The 27,580-nt window shown below is 41.9% G+C and overlaps 1 protein-coding gene across 4 annotated transcripts in view; it reads left to right on the forward strand.

Annotated features, from left to right (window-relative positions):
• Positions 1-27,580, forward strand: part of LOC145357117 (zinc finger protein 76-like) — a 71,496-nt gene that overhangs the window by 31,261 nt on the left and 12,655 nt on the right. For all 4 annotated transcript variants that reach the window (XM_080210266.1, XM_080210262.1, XM_080210265.1 and 1 more), the window contains exons 4-9: positions 741-821; positions 3,225-3,424; positions 9,043-9,117; positions 10,242-10,358; positions 21,467-21,542; positions 23,078-23,203. In XM_080210266.1, coding sequence (XP_080066392.1) covers positions 741-821; positions 3,225-3,424; positions 9,043-9,117; positions 10,242-10,358; positions 21,467-21,542; positions 23,078-23,203 — 675 coding nt within the window. The remainder of the gene's footprint in view (positions 1-740; positions 822-3,224; positions 3,425-9,042; positions 9,118-10,241; positions 10,359-21,466; positions 21,543-23,077; positions 23,204-27,580) is intronic.

A 27,580-nucleotide genomic window follows, 5' to 3' on the forward strand; every position in this document is an offset into this window, starting at 1 on the left:
ATGGAGTTGCATTCACTGAGATCTTGTCACCAGTATCCATTCAACCCACCCTTTGTCAATGGCTGCTATATAGTAAGGAAAGACCCATGAACAAATCAGAAGAAAATGGCTTTGTTTTGAACAAAAGTCATAAAGTTTAACTCCTTTTTAATTCACAGTTTCATTAACAAGTGATGATAAGATTATAACAAAAAAAAATCAAACCTGAAGCCTTTGAATCTTAACAGGAGCATTACACACCCTGCTGATTAAAGTAATATCTTGTAGTTTGTTTCAGAGTTGTAGTGATTAACATTCTGTAATTTACTATGGAGAGTGTAAAGCAAGAACAAGAAACTTGTATTCGTACAGTACCCTGTCATCCTTGGTGTAATTAAATCCTGCAGTGATGTATCTACATAGCAACATGACATTGGTCTGATTTTCACAAAGTTTTAATAGATGGTCAGCAGAGCTCTTGTTTAGCATCTCAGCTAACAGAGGTCAACTTCAACAGAAGAATATTCAACAGATGAATGTGTGTGACTGTTTTGAGCTTGATTTAACCATTCTAGAAAATAAAATGGAAAACTAGAGGGAAGGATTTAGCGCAGCCTTTCTGTGGCATGGGGCACGAGGAAGGCAAATCACTTTCAACAAGATTAGAAAAAGGTCCAAGTAATTAGTGTAAACTTGAGGGTAAATTTGAAGCACTTATTTTTTCCCACATGTCAAATTTTTTCACATATTAAAATCTGCAGGTGACTCTCTGCCCTTTGAAGACGGCCAGGCTGTACAGCTTGAAGATGGCAGCACCGCATACATCCATCACACCCCTAAAGGTAGCTGTCATTCTCACAATGTACTCTTTGAAATCTTTCTTCTCTGCATCAAGCTCGAACTGATCCACATATCCAGTGTCAATTGTATACTGACAATTGGAGACTGTTAGTGAATTAAATAAGTGATTGAATTAATATCTCCTGTAGTAGTTGACAATTAGCATTTATAACAACTCTATTACATAAATAATTAATTGATAAAGTTCTGCACTTGTTCCATTATTTCTCAATGTGAAAAAAGCAGGTACTGAAGTGTGAATCATTAAGTATTCAACTGAATTTGTTTCCATAGCATTTGCTGCTTGGAAAATTATTACATTTATCTTGTTCAGACCATGGTTGGATTACAGTAAGAATGCTGTAAACATTTGTGATCCCTGTTTAGAAAAAGAGAAATGAGCGGCATTGGAGAAAATATGCAACAGATATTCATTAACTGAAAAAAATGTAACTCTCGAGCAACATTGCTCGATCCTGCATCCTATCCTGTCTGGTCATTAAGTCCAGCAAATTCAACATATCTGATTAAACAAAAAACAGAAAATATTGGAAACAGTCAGCAGCTCAGGCAGCATCTATGGAGAAAGAAACAATGTTAGCATTTCAAATTGATGATGACTTTTTATCAAAACTGGCTAATAATAAGCATATTTGGTTAATATAAAGATGCACATTTTATGTACATCAAATAATTTTGCATCTTGTTACATAAGACAACAGAATAGTGAAAGGACTTTTATAATTCTATAAGTAGATGATCATGTAATTAAAACTGTCTGAACTGAGCATTTACCAGAATATCTCGGGTAACATTGGGGATGCTGGTGTTCAGGATGCCACGTGCTGTAAAAAATGATAAACATATGGTCATCTAGAGAAGTAACGTTTGAAAAATCAGCTTTCCAAATTTCTTACCTTCTAATCTACAGTTGATTGGAAAAAAATACTATTAGTTTTTATATAAAAGATTATTTCATCTATTAAATTACACTATGCTGGATCATTAGCAGTGTGTAATATATCAATAAAGCCATTTTTATGAGGCTTGCAGGTACAAACTGGTCCTGAATATGCATTGCTTACTACCACTAGCCCCAATATCTTCTGTACTTACAGCAATAATGAGGGCGATTCTCCCAAAAGTGCTGAATTGGTGGGAAAACTGTTCTAGTTCACCACTGTCTTCTCAGTTCAGCATCTCACCTGAATCTCTGTAGTCAATCAGTATCATTCACTTAATGATGATTTGTTATAGTTTGTTTTTTTAACTAATAGGAAAGCATCACTAGTTTACCATTTCACGTGATTTCATTGGCGGCATGGTTGCACAGTGGTTGGCATTGTTGCCTCACAGCGCCAGGGACCAGAGTTCGTTTCCTGGCTTGGGTCACTGTCTGTGTGGAGTTTGCACATACTCCTCATGTCTGCTGGGTTTCTTCTGCATGCTTCAGTTTCTTCCCACAGTCCAAAAGACATGTTAGTTAGGTGCATTGGCCATGCTAAATTCTCCCTCAGTGCATCTGAACAGATGCTGGAATGTGGCAACTGGGGGATTTTCACAGTAACTTCATTGCAGTATTAATGTAAGCCTATTTGTGACTCTAATTAATAAAATTTATGGTCTCGTTTCTCGATGAGATAGATGTGAGAATTTTAATCAAACAGATCCTAGTTGCAGTATTGGTAGCAATGAATCCCTGAGCTGGACTTTTACTTAACAGCCCTACCAGAAATGAGTGGATGTCAGAAAGGTGGGGAGGGAAACTAGGAGGTCAGGCTTCACCAGCGCGTAATGTGGTTTTAATTCGAAAGCATGTGGGAGACATCAGCAAGTAGTTCCCTGCGCCAAAGCCAGGCTGATTTACAGGTTTGACTTCCAACTTCACCAGGAACCAGCTGTTGGAGGCCACAGAACCCGATAGGTCCATGGTGCAGCACATCACAAGGTGGTGAACACTGAGTAGAGTCTGAGCAAGAAGAAGAGTACAGTTGGGACTTTTGAAAGCAGATAGAAAGGTGATTATAATGCTAATATTGAGGGAACAGGTTGCAGATAGTGGCTGATGGAATAGCTGCTGATGGTGGAGTAGAACAAGAAATAAGCTTGTTATTGGAATGATGAGCCCAGAGACACACCATCTTGCAAAACTCCTGAGCCTTGCAGGTAACGTACTGTCACTTCCAAGTTTGTTGGGAAATGATCCAATGTTTTGTCTGAGGTTGCTACATTGTTTATTAATTTGTGACTCTAAATAAATAAATTAATCAGTAATGGGCCTTGCTGGAAATTGTTTAGGCTGCAGTGTTGGCATACTGTCTTGCAGTTTGTTACTATTGGCATAAGAACAATCCTGCAAAGCTGGCTGCTATTTTACCTTTATTGGATGTTGTTCATTTTTCCAGATGAGTTTGACCCAGACGCAGTACAAGCCGTACAATTGGAGGATGGTACAACAGCTTATATTCATCATCCAGCTTCCATGCAGGGTTCCAACACTATCCTGGCTGTGCAGACAGAAGCAGGGTTGGAAACACTGCATGCACCAACAGATGGCACTGTTGACCATGAGACCATGAGTGCCCTTGAGCATTATGCCAACAAGGTAAGCTATCATCTATGATCTAGAACAACCTTTGGTTCATTGTCATGAGTGTGAGATTTTGTAAGATGCTTGTACCTTGGGACTGTCTCTTTAGTTCCAGGTTGAAAAAAAAAAGCAGTGAAGAGGGTAATTTGACTCTAAATTCTGCTTAACCCCGAGCCAGGATGGCTTGATTGTTATGGGGTTAGGGGCTGGGGGCTGTGGTTGATTATATGAAAAGAAAGCGCAGGGTGTTCACACTTGTACATAGTGTCCAGAGCATCTGTGCTGACTGTAGATAGACTTTCTCTCTCCAAAGTTTGGGTAAAAAAGAGAGAGAAAGAAAGGAAGGTCTCACAGAGAAAGGACTGTCGCTAGTGTGGTCAGCAGAGAGAAGAAGCTGCAAGTTCTCCAAAAGCTACCAATGCAGGAGGAAAGGTAGTCTCGGATCGAAGAAACTCATCTCGTGACAGTCTAAGGATTCCAGAAGGTTTGGCCTGGCGAGGACAAGAGAAATGCCTTTAGGACAGTCACTCAACATTATGACTCTGTGACAAAACAGGGTGAAGTAAACCTGTTGGAAGCTGGGAGTGATGTTGGACTAGTTCTTGTGAAACCTGTTATTTTGCCAAGAGTGGGATGTAAAGTATGCCCATGGCGTAGGGTTTTCAATGGTGTCAACAGTTAAAGATGCCTGTTCTGCAGTTTACTATATTATTTGCCTCCTGAGTAGCGTTTAGTCAGTGTTGCTTTTAGTTCATCTGTTGCAATAAAAGTCTTAAAACTTAAAATCTTATTGTATGATCTTTTCGGTCATTCACTGAGAGTTCAAATATCAATTAAAAATTTATTGGTCTCTATGGGGATCATAACATCATTCATAAGAACATAATAAGAACATAAGAAATAGGAGCAGGAGTAGGCCATCCAGCCCTTTGAGCCTGCCCCGCCATTCAATAAGATCATGGCTGATCTGTCGCTGCTCAGTTCCACTTTCCCACCCTCTCCCCATAACCCTTAATCCCCTCTCCTATCAAAAACCAAAAAAATTGCTCTGACAATATTAATTAGTCAGTGATTCACAATCCAGATATGCAAAGATCATTTTGGAACTGGAATATGTCCAATGTTGATAAAACAACATTTGAACATAAAGACTTATTGTAGTATTTTAATTTTGCATCAGCCAGCTCCTTAGTAACTAGCGGAAGAAACTTTTAATGTGGTAAACAACCATATTTCCCAGACTAAACATTGACAAAATATTTTATAAAAGTAGTTCTATGCAGAGTGTTAAATTTATGGGATGTAATCTGCTTGCAATGACCCTATTATCACCTGCCTTCTAATTCCTTTTAAACTAAAGCCACACTCAGTTTGCAATCTCTGTAGCACTACAGGATATTAACTAGTATTTTTAAAAATCCTGTATCTGCACCTTCTTCAAGTTATCAGGTTCTATTTTGGTCACAGTTTATCCTACTTTTCCTATTGTACATTTCTATGCCCTCATTTCCCATTCAACTCTCCTATGTCAATACTGACTGTTACACTTTGAACGAACCCTGTTATTCAAGATTTTTTAAAAAAAAACCTTCTGCCATTTTTTTCTCTTGTTTATACCAAAATTAAGACTTCATGCAAAATTTTTAAAAATCAAAGATTTGATTAAATTTGCAAGTTAGATTGTGCTTTTAACTTCATTAAAGTTTTTCCTCAAAGACTTCAAACTCTTCCAAAAGTTTGTTTTTGTAATTTTTTTCCCCAAAATTGTAACTATGTAGCTGAGGGATTTCTGACCATGTCCAGTTTCTTAAGATGCTTCAATTGTGTTTAATCTAGTCAAATGAATGACCAAGCAAATATCTTTCTCTCAGTCATTAGTTGCGCTTATTTGGTTGTTTCTCAAAATCAACTGAACGAAACAAGAGGCGAGACCACATTGGATTTGGTGCTGGGTAATGAACCAGGCCAGGTTTTAGATTTGGAGGTAGGTGAGCACTTTGGTGATAGTGACCACAATTCGGTTACGTTTACTTTAGCAATGGAAAGGGATAGGTATATACAGCAAGGCAAGAGTTATAGCTGGGAGAAAGGAAATTATGATGCAATTAGGTGAGATTTAGAATGCATAGGATGTGGAAGGAAACTGCAGGAGATGGGCACAATTGAAATGTGGAGCTTGTTCAAGGAACAGCTACTGCGTGTCCTTGATAAATATGTACCTGTCAGGCAGGGAGGAAGTGGTTGAGCGAAGGAACCATGGTTTACTAAAAAAGTTGAATCTCTTGTGAAGAGGAAGGAGGAGTCTTATGTAAAGATGAAACGTGAAGGCTCAGTTAGGGTGCTTGAAAGTTACAAGTTAGCCAGGAAGGACCTAAAGAAAGAGCTAAGAAGAGCCAGGAGGGGACATGAGAAGTCTTTGGCAGGTAGGATCAAGGAATACCCTAAAGCTTTCTATAAGTATGTCAGGAGTTAAAGAATGACTAGGGTAAGATTATGGCCAGTCAAGGACAGTAGTGGGAAGTTGTGCGTGTAGTCTGAAGAGATAGGAGAGGCACTAAATGAATATTTTTGGTCAGCATTCACACAGGAAAAAGACAGTGTTGTCGAGGAGAATACTGAGATGCAGGCTATTAGACTAGACAGGATTGAGGTTCATAAGGAGGGGGTGTTAGCAATTCTGGAAAGTGTGAAAATAGATAAGTCCCCTGGGCTGGATGGGATTTATCCTAGGATTCTCTGGGAAGCTAGGGGGGATATTGTAGAGCTTTGGCTTTGATCTTTAGGTCGTTATTGTCTACAGAAATAGTGCCAGAAGACCGAAGGATAGCAAATGTGTCCTTTTGTTCAAGAAGGGGAGTAGAGACAACCCTGCTAGTTATAGACCAGTGAGCCTTACTTCTGTTGTGGGCAAAGTTTTGGAAAGGATTATATGAGAAAGGATTTATAATCATCTAGAAAGGAATAATTTGATTAGGGATAGTCAACTTGGTTTTGTGAAGGGTAGATCGTGCCTCAGAAACCTAATTGAGTTCTTTGAGAAGGTGACCAAAGAGGTGGATGAGGGTAAAGCGGTTGATGTGGTGGATATAGATTTTAGTAAAGTATTTGATAAAGTTCCCTACGTAAGCTATTGCAGAAAATACGGAGGCATGGGATTGAGGCTGAATTAACGGTTTGGATCAGAAATTGGCTAGCTGTAAGAAGACAGAAGTGGTCGTTGATGGGAAATGTTCATCCTGGAGTTCAATTACTAGTGGTGTACCGCAAAGATCTGTTTTGGGGCCACTGCCATTTGTCATTTTATAAATGACCTGGATGAGGGCGTGGAAGGATGGGTTAGTAAATTTGCAGATGACACTAAAGTCGGTGGAGTTGTGGACAGTGCGGAAGGATGTTGCAGGCTACAGAGGGACATAGATAAGCTGCAGAGCTGGACTGAGAGGTAGCAAATGAGGTTTAATGCGGAAAAGTGTGAGGTGATTCACTTTGGAAGGAGTAACAGGAATACAGAGTACTGGGTTAATTGTCAGATGCTTGGCAGTGTGGATGAGCAGAGAGATCTTGGAGTCCACGTGCATAGATCCCTGAAAGTTGGCATCCAGGTTGATAGGGTTGTTAAGAAGGCGTACGGTGTGTTAGCTTTTATTGATAGAGGGATTGAGTTTTGAAACTATGAGGTCATGTTGCAGCTGTACAAAACTCTGGTGTGGCCGCACTTGGAGTATTGCATACAATTCTGGTTGCTGCATTATAGGAAGGATGTGGAAGCATCAGAAAGGGTGCAGGGGAGATTTACCAGGATGTTGCCTGGTATGGTGGGAAGGCCTTATGAGGAAAGGCTGAGGGACTTGGGGCTGTTTTCGTTAGAGCGAAGAAGGTTAAGAGGTGACTTAATTGAGACATACAAGATGATCAGAGGATTAGATAGGGTGGACAGTGAGAGCCTTTTTCCTCAGATGGTGATGGGTAGAATGAGGGGATGTAGCTTTAAATTGAGGGGTGATAGATATAGGACAGATATCAGAGGTAGGTTCTTTACTCAGAGAGTAGTAAGAGCATGGAATGCCCTGCCTGCAACTGTAGTGGACTCACCATCATTAAGGGCATTTAAATGGTCACTGGATAAGCCTATGGATGATATTGGAAAAGTGTGGGTTAGATGGGCTTTAGATTGGTTTCACAGGTCGGTGCAACATTGAGGGCCGAAGGGCCTGTACTGCGCTGTAATGTTCTGTTCTATGTTCTATGAAAGCTGGAAAAGAATTTCAAAACTTCCCTCATTTATTTTTTTTTAACTGAGTGAGAGAGAGAAAAAGAAACACAATGGACCCTTAATTATCCATTAAAGGTTTGGTTGGTTTTCAAATTATGGTTGAGAAATTTGAGAAAGAATTGAGAGTCAGCCACCAAGATCCTGAGCTGTGGAAATCCCTCTCTATACCTCTTTACCTTAAAATTGCCCTTAAAATTGCCTCGTTGCTCAAACTATTGGTCACCTGTCCTAATGTCACTTCATATGACTTGGTGTCAGACACTAGTTGTTCATGAGAAGGATGAACATGAAGTATTGTTCTCATAATTGAAGTAATCTTAAATCAAGAAAAACAAGCATCAAGATCAAATGACCTTAAATTATCACTTGTGTAAATTATCACCTGTTGGCAGACATCATGAGGAAGTTTTAACCCAAAACAATTGGTAGCTTTAGACTGGATGGAGCATTAAAGTCTCAAAGAGCAGATTTCCAATTGAAACCCACTTTCAGTCTGTCCACTTCCAGCTTTAACTGACTAAATGATACCAGGAAGCCAACCTGCTCCAGGAAAGGAAGCTGGTATTTTATAACAATAAAGCTATAGTGAACAATGTCATTCAACTTCAACTGTTCAGCTGAGTTTTCCAATCCATGGGGAACCCGGCAGTTACATTCAGGTGTGGACTTGCTGTATTCAGGAAGTGAGTGTCTTGACACACATCTGCTGAATCCCACGTACCTGTCTGAGGAGTCACTGCAATCAGGCACCCCAACCCCTCACCCCCTTGTTCCTCCCACTCCTCTTTTACAGCCTCCTGCACCACCACCAAAGCCACCTCTCTGACCACATCACCTGGCCTCCAATAGGGTTTTGATTCCCCCACCTCCAGACCCACCAAAGCCCATGTTTAAATCCAGTTAGCTAAAGTTCACCTGGGGCTCACCCCTAACCCTTACTGCCGAACATCTGAGATTTATTTCCACCAGACGTATCTTGCGCGCTATTTTGCTATACGTTCTCAACCTTAAAAACAGTATGTGATGAAAATTAAGTACATAACTAAGAATGTGATTAAATAAATTATTTATGGTTTTCACAGAACAATGAACAGAATTGTGCAATTCAGTCCAAAGCATCAATAAAAATCCCAGAGTATGATTAATTAAATCATAATCTGTCCAATATACAGTGAGGATGATATCCCCTGGATGGCATAAAACAACCTATCATTAAACAGTGACAGAGAAGGGCAGCAAAGTATTTGTCAAACATGCAATTTGAGACAAAAGTTATATTTACAGTATTTGTTTTTTTATTTGCTTTAATTAAGGGATGGTTGGGTGAAATGGTAGTAGTTATATGCATTTGTTGTTTCAGGTGTCAGAGGAGGATGAAGGGGTCAGCAGTACAACTGGACTGCCTTCTGATATGAGCAAGGACAAACCTGTGCAGGTATCACTTGATTCTGTAAATTATAAACCAACTTACGGTCAATGTGAGACGCATCAGGGTACACAACTAAACCTCTGGGAAGCGATGGATGTGTCACACCTTTCCTGATTCATTGATAACTAGGGTGAAATTTTGCCATTGATATTATAACAAAACCAGTAGCAGTTGAATATTTCCTGCTTTAACTCTGAGAGTTAGAAGATGTTGGTGCAATTTGACTGCTATTTTGAAACAAATTCAGCCTTCCTCTGAGCGTGTTGGTTTCCCCTCTGGGTCACATTTTTCTTGACTATTAGCTAACACATTGAGCATATGTATGTGTTACTCTATATTTCTTACACTTCTACCGATTTATTCAACTGAATTAACTGTTGTACTATTCTCTTTCTTGCACATCTTTCTCAGTGTTCCACAAACTAGGACTAAAGTATCCTATTTAAAAGCATTAATTTTCAAGATTAAAGCGTCACTCCTGTTCTTTTGATCCATTAGTCAGTCATCATTAAAATTAAAATTTCAATGAAATCGTAGGGGAATGCATTTGCAAATTGTTTTGGGTATTCCCGTTCATTTAATTAAAAGCGGTGATTCAGTCAATTCAGTGTTTACTTGACAGTTTCTCAATGGGGTGAATCGTTAGATTTCAGTTAAAATTTAATAAACCAAACTGCCAAATCTGTGACATCCGACTGATGTTGAATTAAAAGTTAACGAGGTGCATGTTATTATTGACTCCAACGTCCAGTCCATGTTCAGAATCTGTCTTGTTCCATTTCTTTTATCTTTTAGTTGTGCGATTCAATTTGCCTTTTGGTAGTAACACCATGTAGAAATTAACTATTTAATGTCAGATTTTTCTAGCTTTACTTGAATTACCTTTGTTTAGCTGTCAGTCTGCGTGTTTCAATCATATGTGGCAGATTGCCATTTCCTGTTGCTTTCCAGTGAGTTTTCTGATCTGAGGGCTGGCATGAGACTAGAAGTTTGCCATCTAGCTGAGGAGTAAATGTTACCTGAGGCAAGAATGTTATCTGAGGCATACCTGATAGGCACTGATGTGCCATGCCATGCAGTTTACTTTAATTAACATTAAAAGATTTTTATCCCTCTTTGTTTTTATACAGCTGGTGATTGATGGCGAAGTGCGAGTAAGTGCTAAGGGGCAACAGATTGGGGAAAAGGCGTTCCGCTGTGGCTTTGAGGGCTGTGGCCGACTGTATACAACTGCACATCATTTAAAGGTAAAAAAAACTGCTTTAATCTGGTTTGTATTTCAGTTCAGTGCTTTGGCCATTTGAGGCTTCGGCTAATTAATTTACATGCATGTTCCAGTTTGAAAAATACAGTATACTGGGCCAAGTATATTGTCTTTTGCCCTCTGGGCCCGGCCTAGGTTGATGCAATCCGATGTGAAATAACTCACTTCCACTGGACATTCGTCAGTGGAACTGTCCATAATTTGCAGTTTTATTCAGAAGGACTGTAACAATGGCTGATGTGAAAATTAGAAGTATCACTCTTCTACAGTGGAGAGTGGTGTCTTCACAGTAAAGTAAGGACTTATTTTTGAACGCAGTGAAGGAGGAACATTGTATTTTTTGGCATATGCAGTAGGTGTGATAAAGGGTTAGACAACATTCCATTCCCCACTGATACCTCACACTTTAAGGAGCCTAAAAAAAAGTTTTAAAAAGTCTTATTCAGCAATGCTCATTAAATCTGCAAAATAATAATATGTGTTCATGCTTTGATACATCTCTGTTGTTACCTGGCACACCCCAGTGCTTTTCTGCAATTTGAAACAGTTTATACAAAACAAAGGCGCTCTTGTGTAGGATTTAATCTGTTCACGTGTTGTTGGTCTAAATGTGTGAAAGTCTGATTGCAAGATCATCCATTGACTTGTTCCTCTTTTCCGATATTGTGATCTGACCTAGCCTGTTCCGTGATTCACCGGTATACTTAGTAATTCAACAACAACTTGTAATTATGTAGCACCTTTAACGTAATGAAATTCCCCAAAGTCTCTCACAGGAATGCTGCTATAAATTTCCAGAATTTTTCACCCACCGAATTGCACAGGAATTTTTTTTTAAAATTTAATGGGATGTGGGTGTTGGTGGCTGGACCACAGTCTGTTGTCCTTGAACTGAGTGGCTTGGGCCATTTCAGAGGGCGGTGAAAACCAACCACATTATTGTGGGTCTGGAGTCGTGTATAGACCAGACCAGATAAGACCATAAGACATAGGAGCAGAATTAGGCCATTCAGTGCATCGAATCTGCTCCACCATTTACTCATGCTGATATTTTTCTCATTCCCATTCTCCTGCCTTTCCCCTATAACCCCTGATCCTCTTATTAATCAAGAACCTATCTATCTCTGTCTGAAAGCTTTCTGTGGCAAAGAATTCCACAGATTCCCCACTCTCTGGCTCAAGAAATTCCTCCTCATCTCTTAAAGGACCGTCCCTTTAGCCTGAGGTTGTCCCCTCTGGTTCTAGTTTTTCCTACTAGTGAAAACATCCTCTCCACATCCGTTCTATCCAGGCTTTGCAGTATCCTGTAAGTGTCAATAAGATCCCCCCCCCTCATCCTACTAAACTCCAACAAGTACAGACCCAGAGTCCTCAACTGTTTCTACAGTAGGCTGTAAGGATGAAAGATATCCTTCCCTAAAAGATATTAATTAACCAGATGGCTTTTTTATGACCATCAGTGATAGTTTCATGCTCTCTATTACTGAGACTAGCTTTCAATTCCAGACTTTTTATTTAATTTAAATTCCACCAGCTGTTAGCAAAGTATTAACCTGGGCCTCTGGATTACTAAACCAGTGACATTACCACTATGCTACCACCTCCCCCTGATAACCTCTCCTTAGGGCTGATGAATAAAAGCTTGGTCAAAGAGGTGGATCTTAAGGAGCTTCCTGGGGTGGGGTGGGGGGTGTTGGCAGCAGAGGTGTTGAGCAAGGTGGTCAGGAAGGCGAATGGGATGCTGGCCTTCATAGCAAGGGGGATTGAATATAAAAGTAGGGAGGTCTTGCTGCAGCTGTATAGGGCATTGGTGAGGCCGCAGCTGGAGTACTGTGTGCAGTTTTGGGCGCCGTACTTACGCAAGGATATTTTGGCCTTGGAGGGAGTGCAGAGGAGGTTTACTAGGCTGATACCGGAGTTGAGGGGGTTGAGCTATGAGGAGAGGCTGAATAAACTAGGCTTGTACTCGTTAGAGTTTAGAAGAATGAGGGGAGATCTCATTGAGACATATAAGATGATGAATGGGATGGATAGGATAGAGGTGGAGAGACTCTTCCCGCTCAAAAAAGACAGTAGGACTAGGGGGCACAGCCTCAAGATAAAGGGGGGGTGGTTTAGAACGGAGTTGAGGAGGAACTTCTTCACTCAAAGGGTGGTGAATCTCTGGAATTCTCTGCCCGTTGAAGTGGTGGAGGCTGCCTCGCTAAATATTTTTAAGACGCGGGTTGATGGGTTTTTGATAAGAGAGGGGATTAAGGGTTACGGGGAGAGGGCGGGAAAGTGGAACTGAGCCACGACAGATCAGCCATGATCTTATTGAATGGCGGGGCAGGCTCGAAGGGCCAGATGGCCTACTCCTGCTCCTATTTCTTATGTTCTTATGAATTACAGAGCTTACTCAGAAGCTGAAGGCATGGACATGAATGGTGGACCGATTAAAATTAGGGATGCACGAGCTATCTTGGATCTGGTGCTGTGTAATGAGGCGGGTAGAATTAGGGACCTTGTGGTGAAGGATCCTCTTGGGGAGAGTGATCATTGTATGGTGGAGTTTCTGGTGCAGATGGAGGAGGAGAAAGTGGGTTCCCGGACACGCGTCCTTTGTTTGAATAGAGGGAAATATGGTAGGATGAGAGAAGAATTGGAGAATGTGGACTGGGAGAGCGCGTTGGAGGGAGGGTCTGTTAAGGAGCAGTGGAGGATCTTTAAGGAGATCTTTCTTGGTGCTCAACGGAAATTTATTCCGATGGTCAAAAAGGATAGTAGGAGGAGAGGTAATAAGCCGTGGATAACAAAGGAGGTGAAGGAAAGTGTTAAACTAAAAGCGGAGGAATTTAGAGTAGCTAAGAGTAGTGGGCGAGAAGAGGATTGGGAGAGGTTTAAATGTCAACAAAGATTGACAAAGAAGTTGATAAGGAAGGGTAGGAGAAACTATGAAGCTGGGCTAGCGCTTAATATAAAAAAGGATAGCAAGAGTTTTTATAAATATATAAAAAGAAAGAGGCTGGCTAGGGTGAATGTTGGTCCTTTAGAGGATGAGAAAGGGGACCTAGTGGTAGGGGATGGGGATATGGCTAAGGTATTGAATAATTTTTTTGTTTCTGTCTTCACGGAGGAGGACGTGAATAATTTGCCGGGTGTTAGCGATAGAAAGGTGGTAGGACTGGAGGGTCTTAATGACATTACTGTTACTAGAAAGGCGGTGCTCGACAGACTGGAGGGGCTGATTGTGGACAAGTCCCCAGGACCGGATGGAATGCATCCGAGGGTTCTGAAAGAAATGGCGGAGGTGATAGTGGATGCCTTGGTGGTTATTTTCCAAATGTCGCTGGATTCCGGGGAAGTGCCGGATGATTGGAAAACGGCTAATGTTACGCCGTTCTTTAAGAAGGGTGCCAGGCAAAAGGCGGGGAATTATAGGCCGGTTAGTTTAACATCTGTGGTAGGTAAAATGTTAGAATCTGTCATCAAGGAGGAAATTGCGAGGCATCTTGAAGGGAATTGCTTGATAGAGCAGACGCAGCACGGTTTCATTAAAGGGAAGTCGTGTCTGACAAATTTACTGGAGTTCTATGAGGATGTGTCTAGGGCAGTGGATAGAGGAGAGCCGGTGGATGTGGTCTTTCTAGATTTTCAGAAAGCGTTTGACAAAGTGCCTCACAAGAGGTTATTGCAGAAGGTCGAGGGACATGGAGTTGGGGGTAAGGTGTTAGCGTGGATAGAAGATTGGTTGTCAAATAGGAGGCAGAGAGTGGGGGTCAACGGGTGCTATTCGGATTGGCGGATGGTGACTAGTGGAGTGCCCCAGGGGTCGGTGCTGGGGCCTCAGCTTTTTACCATTTATATAGATGATCTGGAGGAGGGAACCGAGTGTAGAGTGTCGAAATTTGCTGATGACACCAAGATTGGGGGAACGGCAAATTGTGCGGAGGGTGTGGAGAGTCTGCAGAAGGATCTAGATAGGCTGGGCGAATGGGCCAGGAAATGGCAAATGGAATTTAATGTTGGCAAGTGTGAGGTGGTCCACTTTGGTAGGAAAAATGGTAGGAAGGACTATTACTTACGAGGCGAAAAACTGCAGCAGGCGACGGTGCAGAGGGACCTCGGGGTCCTTGTGCATGAGTCGCAAAAACCCAGCTTGCAGGTGCAGCAGGTGGTCAGGAAGGCGAATGGGATGCTGGCCTTCATAGCGAAGGGGATTGAATATAAAAGTAGGGAGGTCTTGCTGCAGCTGTATAGGGCATTGGTGAGGCCGCAACTGGAGTACTGTGTGCATTTTTGGGCGCCGCACCTGCACAAAGATATTTTGGCCTTGGAGGGAGTGCAGAGGAGGTTTACTAGGCTGATACCGGAGTTGAGGGGGTTGAGCTATGAGGAGAGGCTGAATAAACTGGGCTTGTACTCGTTAGAGTTTAGAAGAATGAGAGGAGATCTCATTGAGACGTATAAGATGATGAATGGGATGGATAGGATAGAGGTGGAAAGACTCTTCCCGCTCAAAAAAGACAATAGGACTAGGGGGCACAGCCTCAAGATAAAAGGGGGGCGGTTTAGAACAGAGTTGAGGAGGAACTTCTTCACTCAAAGGGTGGTGAATCTCTGGAATTCTCTGCCCGTTGAAGTGGTGGAGGCTGCCTCGCTAAATATTTTTAAGACACGGGTTGATGGGTTTTTGATAAGAGAGGGGATTAAGGGTTATGGGGAGAGGGCGGGAAAGTGGAACTGAGCAGCGACAGATCAGCCATGATCTTATTGAATGGCGGGGCAGGCTCGAGGGGCTGGATGGCCTACTCCTGCTCCTATTTCTTATGTTCTTATGTTCTTATGAGACCTGAATTAGAAGAGTGCAGATATCTAGGAGGTTAGTGCAGTTGGAGGAGATTACAGAGATAGGAAACATCAGGGATTTGAAAACAGATGAGAATTTTAAAATAAACGATTGTTTAACTGGTACCTGATGCAGGTCAACAAGGGCAGAGGTCATGGGTGAAAAGAGTTAGGACAAAGTCTAACCTCAAGTTCATGGAGACTTGCCAGCAGTACTCTACAATGTAGAAAGCAAATGTATGGGGATGAGCATTTCAGCAGTAGACACCTTATCAATGCGATAATTATTTATTTGTGTACCATCCCATAGCAACAAAAATGTTTGCTATGTGTAGTTTTTCTTCAAGTCCTCCTAATAGGATGACCTCTCACAGAGACTCCTGAGATGTAAAGGATGTTCCAGTTTCCACCTTGCCTCACTGTCTCTCCCCTGTTTCACTCTTTCACCTACTCTCGAATCTCACATTTCCTTTCCCCTGCTGTCTTTGGGTTCTTCAGCTTTTTTCCATTTTCTGTTCCATTTCTTCCCACTCTGATTGAAAAGATACTAAGGGAGAGATAATTATGATTTCATGCGATTCTCTATCTCTTTCCTGTACTCCGGCCCATCATTGTTACAGTGGTCAGTGATGACCTCAACAAACTTGAAAATGGAGTGGAATTTGGCCTTGTGGTAATTAGTTTATAAGGAGTACAGAAAGAGGCTGAGGGCACCGGTGAACTAGTTTGGCAGCTCAACACCAAACTCAGTGCACATGGAAAACCCCTTTCTCACTAGCCCAGGGAAGCTGAGTTAATAGGGTTCAAGACTGCAATTTAAGTATTTAAATAAAACTGCCTATTTCAGTTCAGGTGGATTTTAGGAAGCCGATGGCTGGGACTTTAGGTCACATTTTAATTTTGCCATTGCTCTATTCTCCAGCTTAAGCAGGGTGGTAAAAATAAAGCTAAATGGGCCAGAATAACTGTGTATATATAAAACCTAATTCAAATATTATCCTGCAGTCTGCTTGACTTCTGCCATGTGATTTCACTGGAGCATGTTGTAGGTAATTGTTACCATCCGATGGAAGGAGTAAGTACTGCAACATGTGCTCACATTGCAAGTGTTCACCGAAAACCTCCAGCCTCACCTGCGGCTGGGATTCTCCAGTGCCGCTGCAATGAATGGAGTTTTTGGCTGAACAGCAAAGTCTCCGTTCTGGCTAGTAGCAGGACAAGATGAGATCTGAGAATCCCATCTGTTATCTTTTCTTTGTTGCCTAAGATATGATGTGGAGATGCCGGCATTAGACTTGCCTGAGTTTGCAAAATCTCAGTTACTGCGCCTGGCAGCATCTGTAAGGAAAGAAAAGAGCTGATGTTGCGAGTCCTGGTGATCCTTTGTCAAAGCTTTGAGGGGTCACCTGGACTCGAAACCTTTTCTCTCCTTACAGATGCTGCCAGACCTGCTGAGATCTTCCAGCATTTTCTCGTTTGATTTCCGATTCCAATATTCACAGTAATTTGCTTTATCTCGCTAACTGGCTTGGCTTGAGACAATTCACACCTCCTGAACCTGTGCTCAACCATCTCTCCACTTGCATTGTCTGTACCTGTAAAGATTTGCATTCCAACCATTATCTTGCAATTGAGTCTATGTCTTTATACGCCCTGTTTATGAACCCAACTCCCACTCACCTGATAAAGGATCAGCGTTCCAAAAGCTCATGCTACCAATTAAACCTGGTGTTGTAAGACTTCTTATGTTGCCTAAGATAGTTAAGAATTGACAAGTTTTACTTGAAAGATTTATATCACTGCAGTAACAAAACAGCAATGGCATTTCACATGGAAAGGTTTTATCTGACATCTCACAAAGGGTAGTAAAAATCTGAAACTTTTCCCCTCTCTCCCTCCTCCCCAAAAGTTGGTAAGACTGGGTGTGGGGGATTTGGGGGGCGGGGTCAGTTGAATATGTCAAAGCTGAGGTTAATGTATTTTTTTATGTCAAGGCGCCAAGTGATATGGAACTGAGACAGTTAGTTTGATATAGCTCAGCCATGACCTCTTTGAATGGGGGAACCTGTTCAGTGGGCTGAATGGCCTATTCATGATCCTGTTTTTCTGCCATTTTAAAATTTATTTATTATTTATTAGTCACAAGTAAGGCTTACATTAACATTGCAATGAAGTTACTGTGAAATTCCCCTAGTCGCCACATTCCGGCACGTACTCGGGTCAATGCACTTTGTACTTCGACACTAAATCACTGGATTTGGTGTTGCACTGTCTAGCCAGTCACTCTCAACTTACCCTCCTCCCCTCTTACCAGCATTCTATAGGGAGCAAGAAAACCTTTCAAGTGGATTTTTATTTAACGCAAATGTCAGCCTATCAGTTGATCCTTGAAGTCTCAATCCTTCCAAAAATAGAGGTCAACTTATATGCTGAGTATGAACATGAACCGCAAAGTGTGTAAACTCCTGCTAATTGCTTACTTGATCCCTTCTGCCAAGTGATAAGGTGCCAGTGAATAAGACATGTTTGTGGGTGAAAAATTGAGGTTATCTACTAATGTGAGTACATGTGTCATGGCTGAAAAAGAGGATCAAGCTATATGACAAGTATAAGCTAAAGCATGACTTTGGAGGCCAGATAAATGGAGTTGTGTTGTGAGCTGGGTTGATGCACATTCTGTGATCTATGGTATGTGGTTATAGAAACCCTATAGTGCAGAAGGAGGCCATTCGGCCCATCATGTCTGCAATGATAACAATCCTACCTACTCCCTTTCCCCGTAACTCCACATATTTACCCCGTTAATCCGTCTAACCCAACGGATCCCAGGACACTAAGGGGCAACTTAGCATGGCCATTGCACCTATCCCGTACATCTTTGGATTGTGGGAGGAAACCGGAGCATCAGAGGAAACCCACACAGACAGTGGGAGAATGTGCAGACTCCACATAGACAGTGACTGAAGTCGGAAATCAAACCCATGTCCCTAGAGCTGTGAGGCAGCAGTGCTAACCACTGTGCCACCATGCTGCCATATGGGATAAGTAAAATTAATGACTTCTTTGATGGCTAGGTGCAGAATGGAGAGTCTTGTAGTTTTATTGAAGAAGGCTGCACTCCAGTTCTAGTTGTGTGCTGAGTTAATCAATTTCCACCAATACGATAGCGGATTGTTGCAGCTGATGTCAGTGTTTCCAGGAAACAGTTAGGGTTTCTGAGTATGATTCAGAAACCTATTTCTGACAATCACAAGGAGACAAACTGTATTGTGTGATTACAGTGAGATCAGCTTCTCCATGTGGACTGTAATGGTTCAAGAAGGTGGACCACCACCACCTTCTCAGGTCAACTAAGGATGGACAATGAATACTGGTCTTTCTGGCAAAACTCACATCTCGAGAATGCGAAGAAATCTGTATGTTTACAATTGCCTGTGTCTCTGTTTCCATCGGCCTGTCCTCGCACCCTAATAACCAAACATTGAACCTTTTTATTGTTATCAGATGGCATACGGGACTTTCACTGTCCTTCAGGAAATTAATATTGGAGAAGCCAGATACCTTTTCCAAGAAGATTAGAGGGATGAAATTCATTCACTGAAAAGATTGAGTGTTGCAAGAAAAGGAGGCTGCCAGTTTGCTGTTTCCCTCCAGATCAATTTAATGCTTCCCCCCACCCCCAACCACCAAACCACTCCACAGTCCTGCTGTTCCCCAAATATTCAGCACATTTATTCACATTTATTGCAGCAAGCTGTGAAAATGAGATGTTGAAATCAGTCCAAGCAGCTTGGTGCCAGTTTATGAAAAAGACCACACTTGGGCTATTGATATGTTCTGATGAAACAGGGTTCAAAACAAGTGGCTTTTTGGCTGTTTCTGGTGGTACTCATAATGACATTTCAAACCAAATATTAACCTACTAAGAATACTTCCTCTGCGACTGGACCCTGAGCTTCCTAATTCACAGACTACGATCAGTAAGGATAGGCAACAACATCTCCTCCACAATCATCCTCCACACTGGTGCCCAACAAGGCTGTGTTCTCAGCCCCCTATTATACTCCTTATACACGTATGACTGTGTGGCCAAATTCCCCTCCAATTCGATTTTCAAGTTTGCTGACTATCTCAGAAGACTAAGGAAATTTGGCGTGTTAGCTATGACTTTCTCTAACTTTTACAGATGCACCATAGGAAGCATTCTTTCTGGTTGTATCATAGCTTGATATGGCTCCTGATCTGTCCAAGACCACAAGAAACTACAAAAGGTCATGAATGTAGCCCAGTCCATTGATTTTTGTCTACATTTCCCGCTGCCTCGGCAAAGCAGCCACACACCCCAGACATTCTCTCTTCCATCTTCTTCCACTTGGGAAAAAGATACAAAAATCTGAGGTCATGTACCAACCGACTCAAGATCAGCTTCTTCTCTGCTGTTGTCAGACGCTTGGACAGACTTGCCTCACATTAAGTTGATCTTTCTGAGCACCCTAGCTATGTCTGTAACACTACATTCTGCACTCTCTCCTTTCCTTCTCTATGAACGGTATGCTTTGTCTGTAGAGCGTGCAAGAAACAATACTTTTCACTGTATGCTAATACATGTGACAATAATAAATCAAATGCACTGTTTCTGAGAGAGTGTTTCTGGAGCTATCTTTTCTCTGCAGTCAATCAGATGGCTTTTAAATGAAAGAAATTGCCATTTTGATCGTGGCTGGACTATTTTGTATTCAGAAAGCTGGCAGAGAAAGGTTGATGAACAAAATATTTTTCTCACATCTGTAATGGGGATTTCTCATAAGTATCATCCTCCAATTTCTGCTTTGAACTTTATTTACAGCAATGTTTAGATTGAAATGGGAAGAGTACCAGTACACCAGATTACTATTGTGCAAACCTCTCAAATGAAGCACTGAGATATTCGAGGAAGGGATTGTACTGGAAAGCAGTAATAATTTATACCTAATGCACAAAACTCAATCCAATATCTCCATTAGTTTAAGTGAGTAAATCTTGCACTGTTTCTGGTCTGTGTTGTTTCTCTGGGTAACTGGGACACAATAGGGTGCCACAGTTTGCCTCACTCCACCTGGATTGGGGAGATGGAAAACATCAGCCAGCATTTCCATTCCAGCTGTCTGCCTGCTGAGCTTAATGGAAATTTGTACGTTTGAATGTTGGGAGAGAACATAATTGGGATAATTGCCATTCTTCAGCCAATGACACCTCCTGGGACAATACGGTGGCACAGTGATTAGCACTGTTGCCTTGCAGCTCCAGGGACTTGGGTTCAATTCTGGCTTTGGCTGACAGTCTGTGTGAAGCTTTCACATTCTCCTCGTTTCTGTGTGGGTTTCCTTCGGGCGCTCTGGTTTCCTCCCACACTCCAAAGACGTGCAGGTAGCTGGATTGGCCATGACAAATTGCCCATTAGCATTCCGAGGTTAGATGGATAATCTATGGTAGATGTGTGGAATTATCGGGATAGAGTGGGGGAGAGGGCCTGGATAAGTTACTCTGTTAAAGACTCAGTGCATATTTGATGGGCTGAATGATCACTTCTGCACTGTAGGGATTCTATGATACTATGAAGCTCTACACATGAGTATTGGTCACACAAGCCAGGTATAAGAGAGTGATGCAACTGTAGCCCAGGAAAGAGAAAGCATCTTTGCAAGAAGAGGAAGGAAATGAAGAGCCATTGAAATACAGTCACATAGTCTTAGTTTACCATAGTGATGTAAATGAAGGTTCAGATAATGAGCATAAATGGTGATAGGTCTGCTGTAACCTGATTGGATCCTGTCTGATAGGGAATGGTATTTAAAGACGTGCTAGTTAGGTGATAAAAGCAAATTACTGCGGATGCTGGAATCTGAAATCGAAAGGGAAAATGCTGGAAAATCTCAGTAGGTCTGGCAGCATCTGTAAGGAGAGAAAAGAGCTGACATTTCAAGTCCAGATGATGCTTTGTCAATGCTAGTTAGGTGCATTGACCATGCTAAATTCTCCCTCAGTGTACCTGAACAGGAGCCTGAGTGTGGGGACTAGGGGATTTTCACAGTAACTTCATTGCAAGCCAGTTTGTCAGTGCAAGCCAATTTGTGACTACTAAATAAACTTATGTAACCAGATAAGGGAAGTACTTGATATGAGTTTAGAACAGCACTGCCGATCTGTAAAAGTAACCATTCTCTGTCATATTGACAAATACGCAAGTGCTGAGTTGTAATCACTTTTTCTTGTGCTCTATTGCAGGTTCATGAACGGGCTCATACAGGGGACCGACCATACCGGTGTGAGCAACCAGGTTGTGGAAAAGCATTTGCTACAGGTGATAACAGAAACATTCACAATATAGAAAGTTGGGTTCATATTCCAGAACAATTGCGACAAATCCATTGAAGAAAGTGTGTTGGGTTAGCTGAGCTTTAAATTGTATTTTGGAATAATTAATTTTTTAAAAATTGTTCACGGGATATGGGTGCCCCTGGTTCGGGCAGTATTGTTTTGCTTTGAGAAAGTGGTGGTGAGCTGCCTCCTTGAACCGCTGTAACCCATTTGGCGTAGGTACTCCAACAGTGCTGTTAGGGAGGGAGTTCCAGGATTTTGACCCAGTGATATTGAAGGAATGGTGATATATTTCCAAGTCAGGATGGTGCGCAGCTTGATGGTAAACTTGCAGATGGTGATGTTCCCATGTAATTACTGCCCATGTCCTTCCAGGTGGTAATGTTTGAGGATTTGAAAGGTGCTGTCACAGGAGCCTTTGTGAGTTGCTGCAGTGCATCTTGTACATGGTACACACTGCTGCCACTGAGCATCAGTAGTGGAGGGAGTGAATGTTGAAGGGTGGGTGGAATGCTCATCAAACAGGCCACTTCCTCTTTGATGGTGTTGAGCATCTTTGTTGTTGGAGCTGCACCCATCCAGGCAACTGAGAGTATTCCATTACACTCCTGACTTGTACCTTGTAGATGGCAGACAGGCTTTGGGGAGTGAGGAGGTAAGTTACTCACTGCTGAGTTTGCAGCCTCTGACCTGCCCATGTTGCAGAGTATTTATATCTGGTTCCGTTTCTGGTCATTGGCAAGCCCCCAGGATGTTAATAGAGACATGTTGAGGTACTATCTGCTGTGAATCTCCAGTTATGAAATTTTTGACTGTTCTTGTGCCTCAATGGGTTTATGCAGTGAGCAGCTAAATCACCAGATGGAGAGAGTCACAGGTCTGATCACTGGATTGTGCTGAGTTACCTAATCTCAGCAGGATGGTGGTCTGTGTACTACAATTGGTCATAGTGTCTCGAAGCTGTCCAGATCCTTTCCCATCTATGGTTTAAGTTATTTAACATTCCTAAACTGTAGGTCCCCTTCACCTGTCAGCAGGAATGCTCATGAAAAGCCGATATTTGTCCCTTTTGTCTCCCTACTTTATCAGTCAGTATCTTGCCTCCCTTTATCATCTAACATCTTCACCTAAACAGATCGGTTGTGACGAATTTCTGGACAAAAGTGTCAGTGAGGTAGGTCACTGGACTACCTAAAAGGCTATTTGCTAAGTTAATTAGTGCTTTGCATGAACATGTATGACCCTGAACATCCAGAACCTTTAGAAGAATAAAATAACCCTTTTGTTTTCCTTTATATTTTGCGTTGTTGCATTTCTGTTTCAGAAATAGTCTCTCATTTGTGTTCCTTTTTCTTCTAGCGTCTGCCCTACCTCCATGAATCCACCTGTGGTGCCACTCAATTGATCACTTTGTGTGAGACCTTTCTAGATCTCTGCTGCTGTCTAAATTTAGTTCAGATGAGAGAAGTATTTCAATGAAATTTAAACTCAGGGTGTTGTGTTTTTGTGTAATTCCAGGTTATGGATTGAAAAGCCACACCAGAACGCACACGGGAGAAAAACCATACAAATGCCCGGAAGACACATGTAACAAAGCATTCAAAACATCAGGAGACTTACAGAAACATATAAGAACACACACAGGTCAGATAATAAAGCACTCGTGAAGATTGTTATTGTATTAGATTTAGCACTTGAAGTGAAGGGACTTTTTTCCTCTGGAGTGTAGAAGGCTGAGGGATGACCTTATAGAGATCTATAAAATAATGAGAGGCATAGATCAGCTAGATAGTCAATATCTTTCCCCAAGTGTAAAACAAGAGGGCATAGGTTTAAGGTTAGAGGGGAGAGATACAGAAGTGTCCAGAGGGGCAATTTTTTCACATAGAGGGTGGTGAGTGTCTGGAACAAGCTGCCAGAGGTGGTAGTAGACGCAGGTTCAGTTTTGTCTTTTAAAAAGCATTAGACAGTTACATGGGTAAGATGGGTATAGAGGGGTATGGACCAAATGCGGGCAATTGGGATTAAATTAGGGTTTTTTAAAAAAAAAGGACAAATTGGGCTGTAAATCTCGATGATTTTAAGGGGATCAAAGGATATGGGGGAAAGGCGGGAACAGATTATTGATCATAATGAATGGCAAAGCAGACTGAAGGGGCTGAATGGTTTCCTACTGCTCCTATTTTCTATCTTTCTATTATACCTTCATGTAATGACAAAGTGAACTATTTGTATTTATAGTTTTGACTTGATTTAGAATAGAATGTAGAATTTGGCATCAATAGTATGTTACAATTAGCCTTCCTGTGCCTAGGCTGGGTGCAGCTCCCTCCTCATTCATTAGTGATTTCATGATGGAAAGTCTTTCTAAGTGTGGATACCAGGTGAAATCAGGCTGTGGTCTGATGGCATGGCCCTTACAGCTAAATATCTAAATACTCATTACAGAAAAAATAACTAGTGAATTGTACCACCCTGCTTCTGGAGAGGGAAAATGGGAATTCATTTTTGTGTGTATGCTAAGAATTCAAAAGAGACTTTTGGTAAGAAATGATGATTTTGATACTATACTGGAGTTTTTGTTCTTTATTTAAGCACATGTCAGCACACAGTTTTCACAACTTCTGGAGCAAAATGGTCTCAATGTTGGCCAAGTGCCCAAAGTTAATAATATCCACATTTCTTACTGGGGTTCATTAAGACACAGCGTTGAAAGATGGTGCGAATGATTTGTTTGACATTATTTGGAGTTGGACTCCGATGGTTTGCCTAGAGATGTTGTATATTTTTATAAACTTCAGATAAAATGCAACCGATTTGTAAATCCTTGTACTGCAGCTCCTTTAATTATTTATTCAACCATTTAATAAAAACCAGAGTAACACACAGGACTAACAAAAACAATATTCAGCTCAAAGCAATTGCACTTCTAAAATGCACCGTCACTGCTTAATACTTCATGCTGACCATTGAAAATACAAATACTTGAGGAATTTTATTTAACTGGATCACAATCCATTTTGAATTGAATATTTTGAATAAAAGCTATATTTTGCCACGTTTCCCAATTTTGCTTGCATTATGATAGCGGCTGCACTTCAAAAGTACTTTATTAGTTGCAATTCACTTTGGTAAACTTGAGGTTCTGAAAGTCATTCTATAAATGGAAGGTCTTCTCTATAGAGAATACAAGTAACACCCCAGAAACAGTTGTAAATAAGAGAGGGAGGAATTCAAGAAAACTGCAGTAATCAGGGAGTGGTATTGAACAAATTGTTGAAGCAGCAGACTTAGAGATGGATGTCATCCAAGGGTCTTCAAATAAGTGACAGTGAGCATATATGGGGTGTCAGGGAGGGGTAGTACCTCTGGTGGGGGAACATGTCACGTCCTTTTCAGGGTGGTTTGTCCACCCTTTGTCCCCACCTGGCACTCAGCTCTTACCTGTGGCTTCCCGTAGCTGTTTGCATGCAACAGCGGCCACACCCCAGGCAATGGCTTCGACAGGCCAGCTAAACCAGGTGAGGGTAGCCGACAGGTCTCAACCCTCGGTGAGATAGGGAGATGTCTATCCCAGCATGTGAAGACAGAATCTGGCCGATTGAGCGGACAAGACCAATGGAAGGTCCAACAGTCAAGAAGGTGGTTTCCACAAGCATTGTGGAATGCGAAGAGCAGACAAGATACAAAAGACGTCCTGGTCATCCAGTGCGCCTAGTCCCACCTCTAGCCGTCTTGACTCTTGTCTTGCCACTGGATCTAAATGGGAATTGGGAAGAGAGAGTGAGGCTGACGCTGCACAACTCTCCCACACTTTAATCCAAATCAAATGCTAGTTTCGACACCATCATCATCAGTGTCCTGTTCAACCCTTGAAGTCCTGTGGCAATGGGCGAGCGACAAAGCAGCAGGTGTGGATATACCGGGAGCTGTAGCACACAGGCGGCTCAGGTCTAACCAAATCAGCAGTGAAACTCAGCGTCTATCTGGGTGACTGAGCAGTCCTCTTCAGGAACGCACTGCTCACCTCCATAGAATAAGAAAGGGGATAGAAAAGGTGCCCTAAACATTGCCTGCTTCACTACACCCTGGCCAATTTACCGCGGCTGGCGGGGATCCCATCTTGCGGTTCAATAAACAAAACACAAGGTGACACCGCTCACCATTGGCACTTGGAACGTGCGCATGCTTTTGGGCAACCCTCCAGCAGACAGACCAGAGAGAAGAACAGCCTTAGTTGCCAGAGAGCTTGCAAGATACAACATTGACATTGCAGCCCTGAGTGAAACTCGTCTTGCCAACTTGGTCAGTTGACTGAAACTGGAGGTGGATACACTTTTTTCTGGAGCGCTCGCGGCAGCGATGAGTGTCGTGATGCTGGGGTTGGATTCACCATCAAGAGTCACCTTGTTCGGAAACTTGCTAGTTTACCCGAGGTGTGAGCGACTGGCTTATGACATTACAGCTTCCACTACAGAACAGAAGTCAAGCCACCCTGGTCAGCGCCTATGCCCCCACAATGAACAACCCGGACGAGATGAAAGACAAGTTCTACGAAGATCTAGATGCCCTACTATCAGCAGTGAGCAGTACTGACAAGCTGATCTTGCTTGGCGGTTTCAATGCAAGAGTAGGGTGTGACTCTGTAATTTGGCAGGGAGTCATTGGGACGCATGGACTGGGCAAGTGTAACAGTAACAGCCTCCTCTTAATGAAGACCTGTGCAGCGCACAACCTTCTCATCACCAACATAACCTTCCGTCTGCCTACCCGTAACAAGACCTCCTGGATGCACCCCTGCTTTAAGCATTGGCATCTTATTGACTAACGTGTAGCTACAGCAAGTAATTAGGAAAGTTAATCGAATGTTATTTATTGCAAGAGAAATCAAATACAAAAGTAGAGAGGTTGTGCTTCAGTGCTGAGACTACATCTGAAGTACTGTGCACAATATTAATCACCTTATTTAAAGAAGAATGTAAATGTGTTGGGAGTAGTTCAGAGAAGGTTTACTACTACCTGCAATGACTGGGTTGTCTTGTGAGGAAAGCTTGGACAGACCAGGCTTTTATTTGCTGGAATTTGGAAAAGTAAGAGATGACATGATTGAAACATAGGAGCCTGAGGGATCACAGGTTGGATGTAGAGAGGGTGTTTTCCCTTGTGAGAGAATCTAGAACCAGGAAGAATATAGAACTAGGGGTCACTATTTAAAAAGGTCACCCATTTCAGACAGAGGAGGAGAAATGTTTCTCTGAGGGTGGTGAGTCTTTGGAACTCTTGCTCAAAAGACAGTGGAAGCAAAGCCTTGAATATTTTAAAGACAGATTCTTGATGTGCAAGGGAGTGAAAGGTTGTTGGAGGTGGGGCAGAATATAAAGCTGAGGTTACAATCAGATCAGCCATGATCTTATTGAATGGCGGAGCAGGCTCGAGGGACTAAGCAGCATACTGTTCCAAATTCAGGTGTTGAATTGTTCCTATCAGTTCTAAACTGGATTCGTGCATCAACCGTGGCAGGAAGCAATATGTGGTTATGTCAGTTCAGTATAAAAACAATGAATATTGACTTGTCCTTTCTCCATCCTAACCTCAAGAGGAAGAACCCAGCTTCTGGCCTGTCTCTTATAACGACAATGAGTAAATCACTATATGAGAAAACATCAGTGTTGTAATTAATATTCTATAATTCTGCAATCTGCAACATCAGAAATTGTAAACTGTTAGGAAAGACTTAGAAGATAAGGAGAAGAAAACATTTATTTCATCATTAGCAATGATAAAATGTAGTTAGAAATAATTGTATTTGTTTTTTAATTTTGCTTCCCCCCGCCTCCCTTCAATTGTGCTAGGTCCAAGCTCCAGTTGCTTTAATATGAATTTTCAAAGCAGTTATTTCACGTCTGTGGATCTGGAGATTTGACTATGATAGAGGGAGGTGGGGATCAGAGCCAAGCACAGTCATTCACTCACCTAATTGTACAAATGTTCACCCGCTAGCAAAAATCACACCTTGCTCAA

This window comes from Carcharhinus amblyrhynchos, chromosome 22, assembly GCF_965287045.1.
Source record: "Carcharhinus amblyrhynchos chromosome 22, sCarAmb.v2.hapA, whole genome shotgun sequence".
Lineage (NCBI taxonomy): Eukaryota > Metazoa > Chordata > Chondrichthyes > Carcharhiniformes > Carcharhinidae > Carcharhinus > Carcharhinus amblyrhynchos.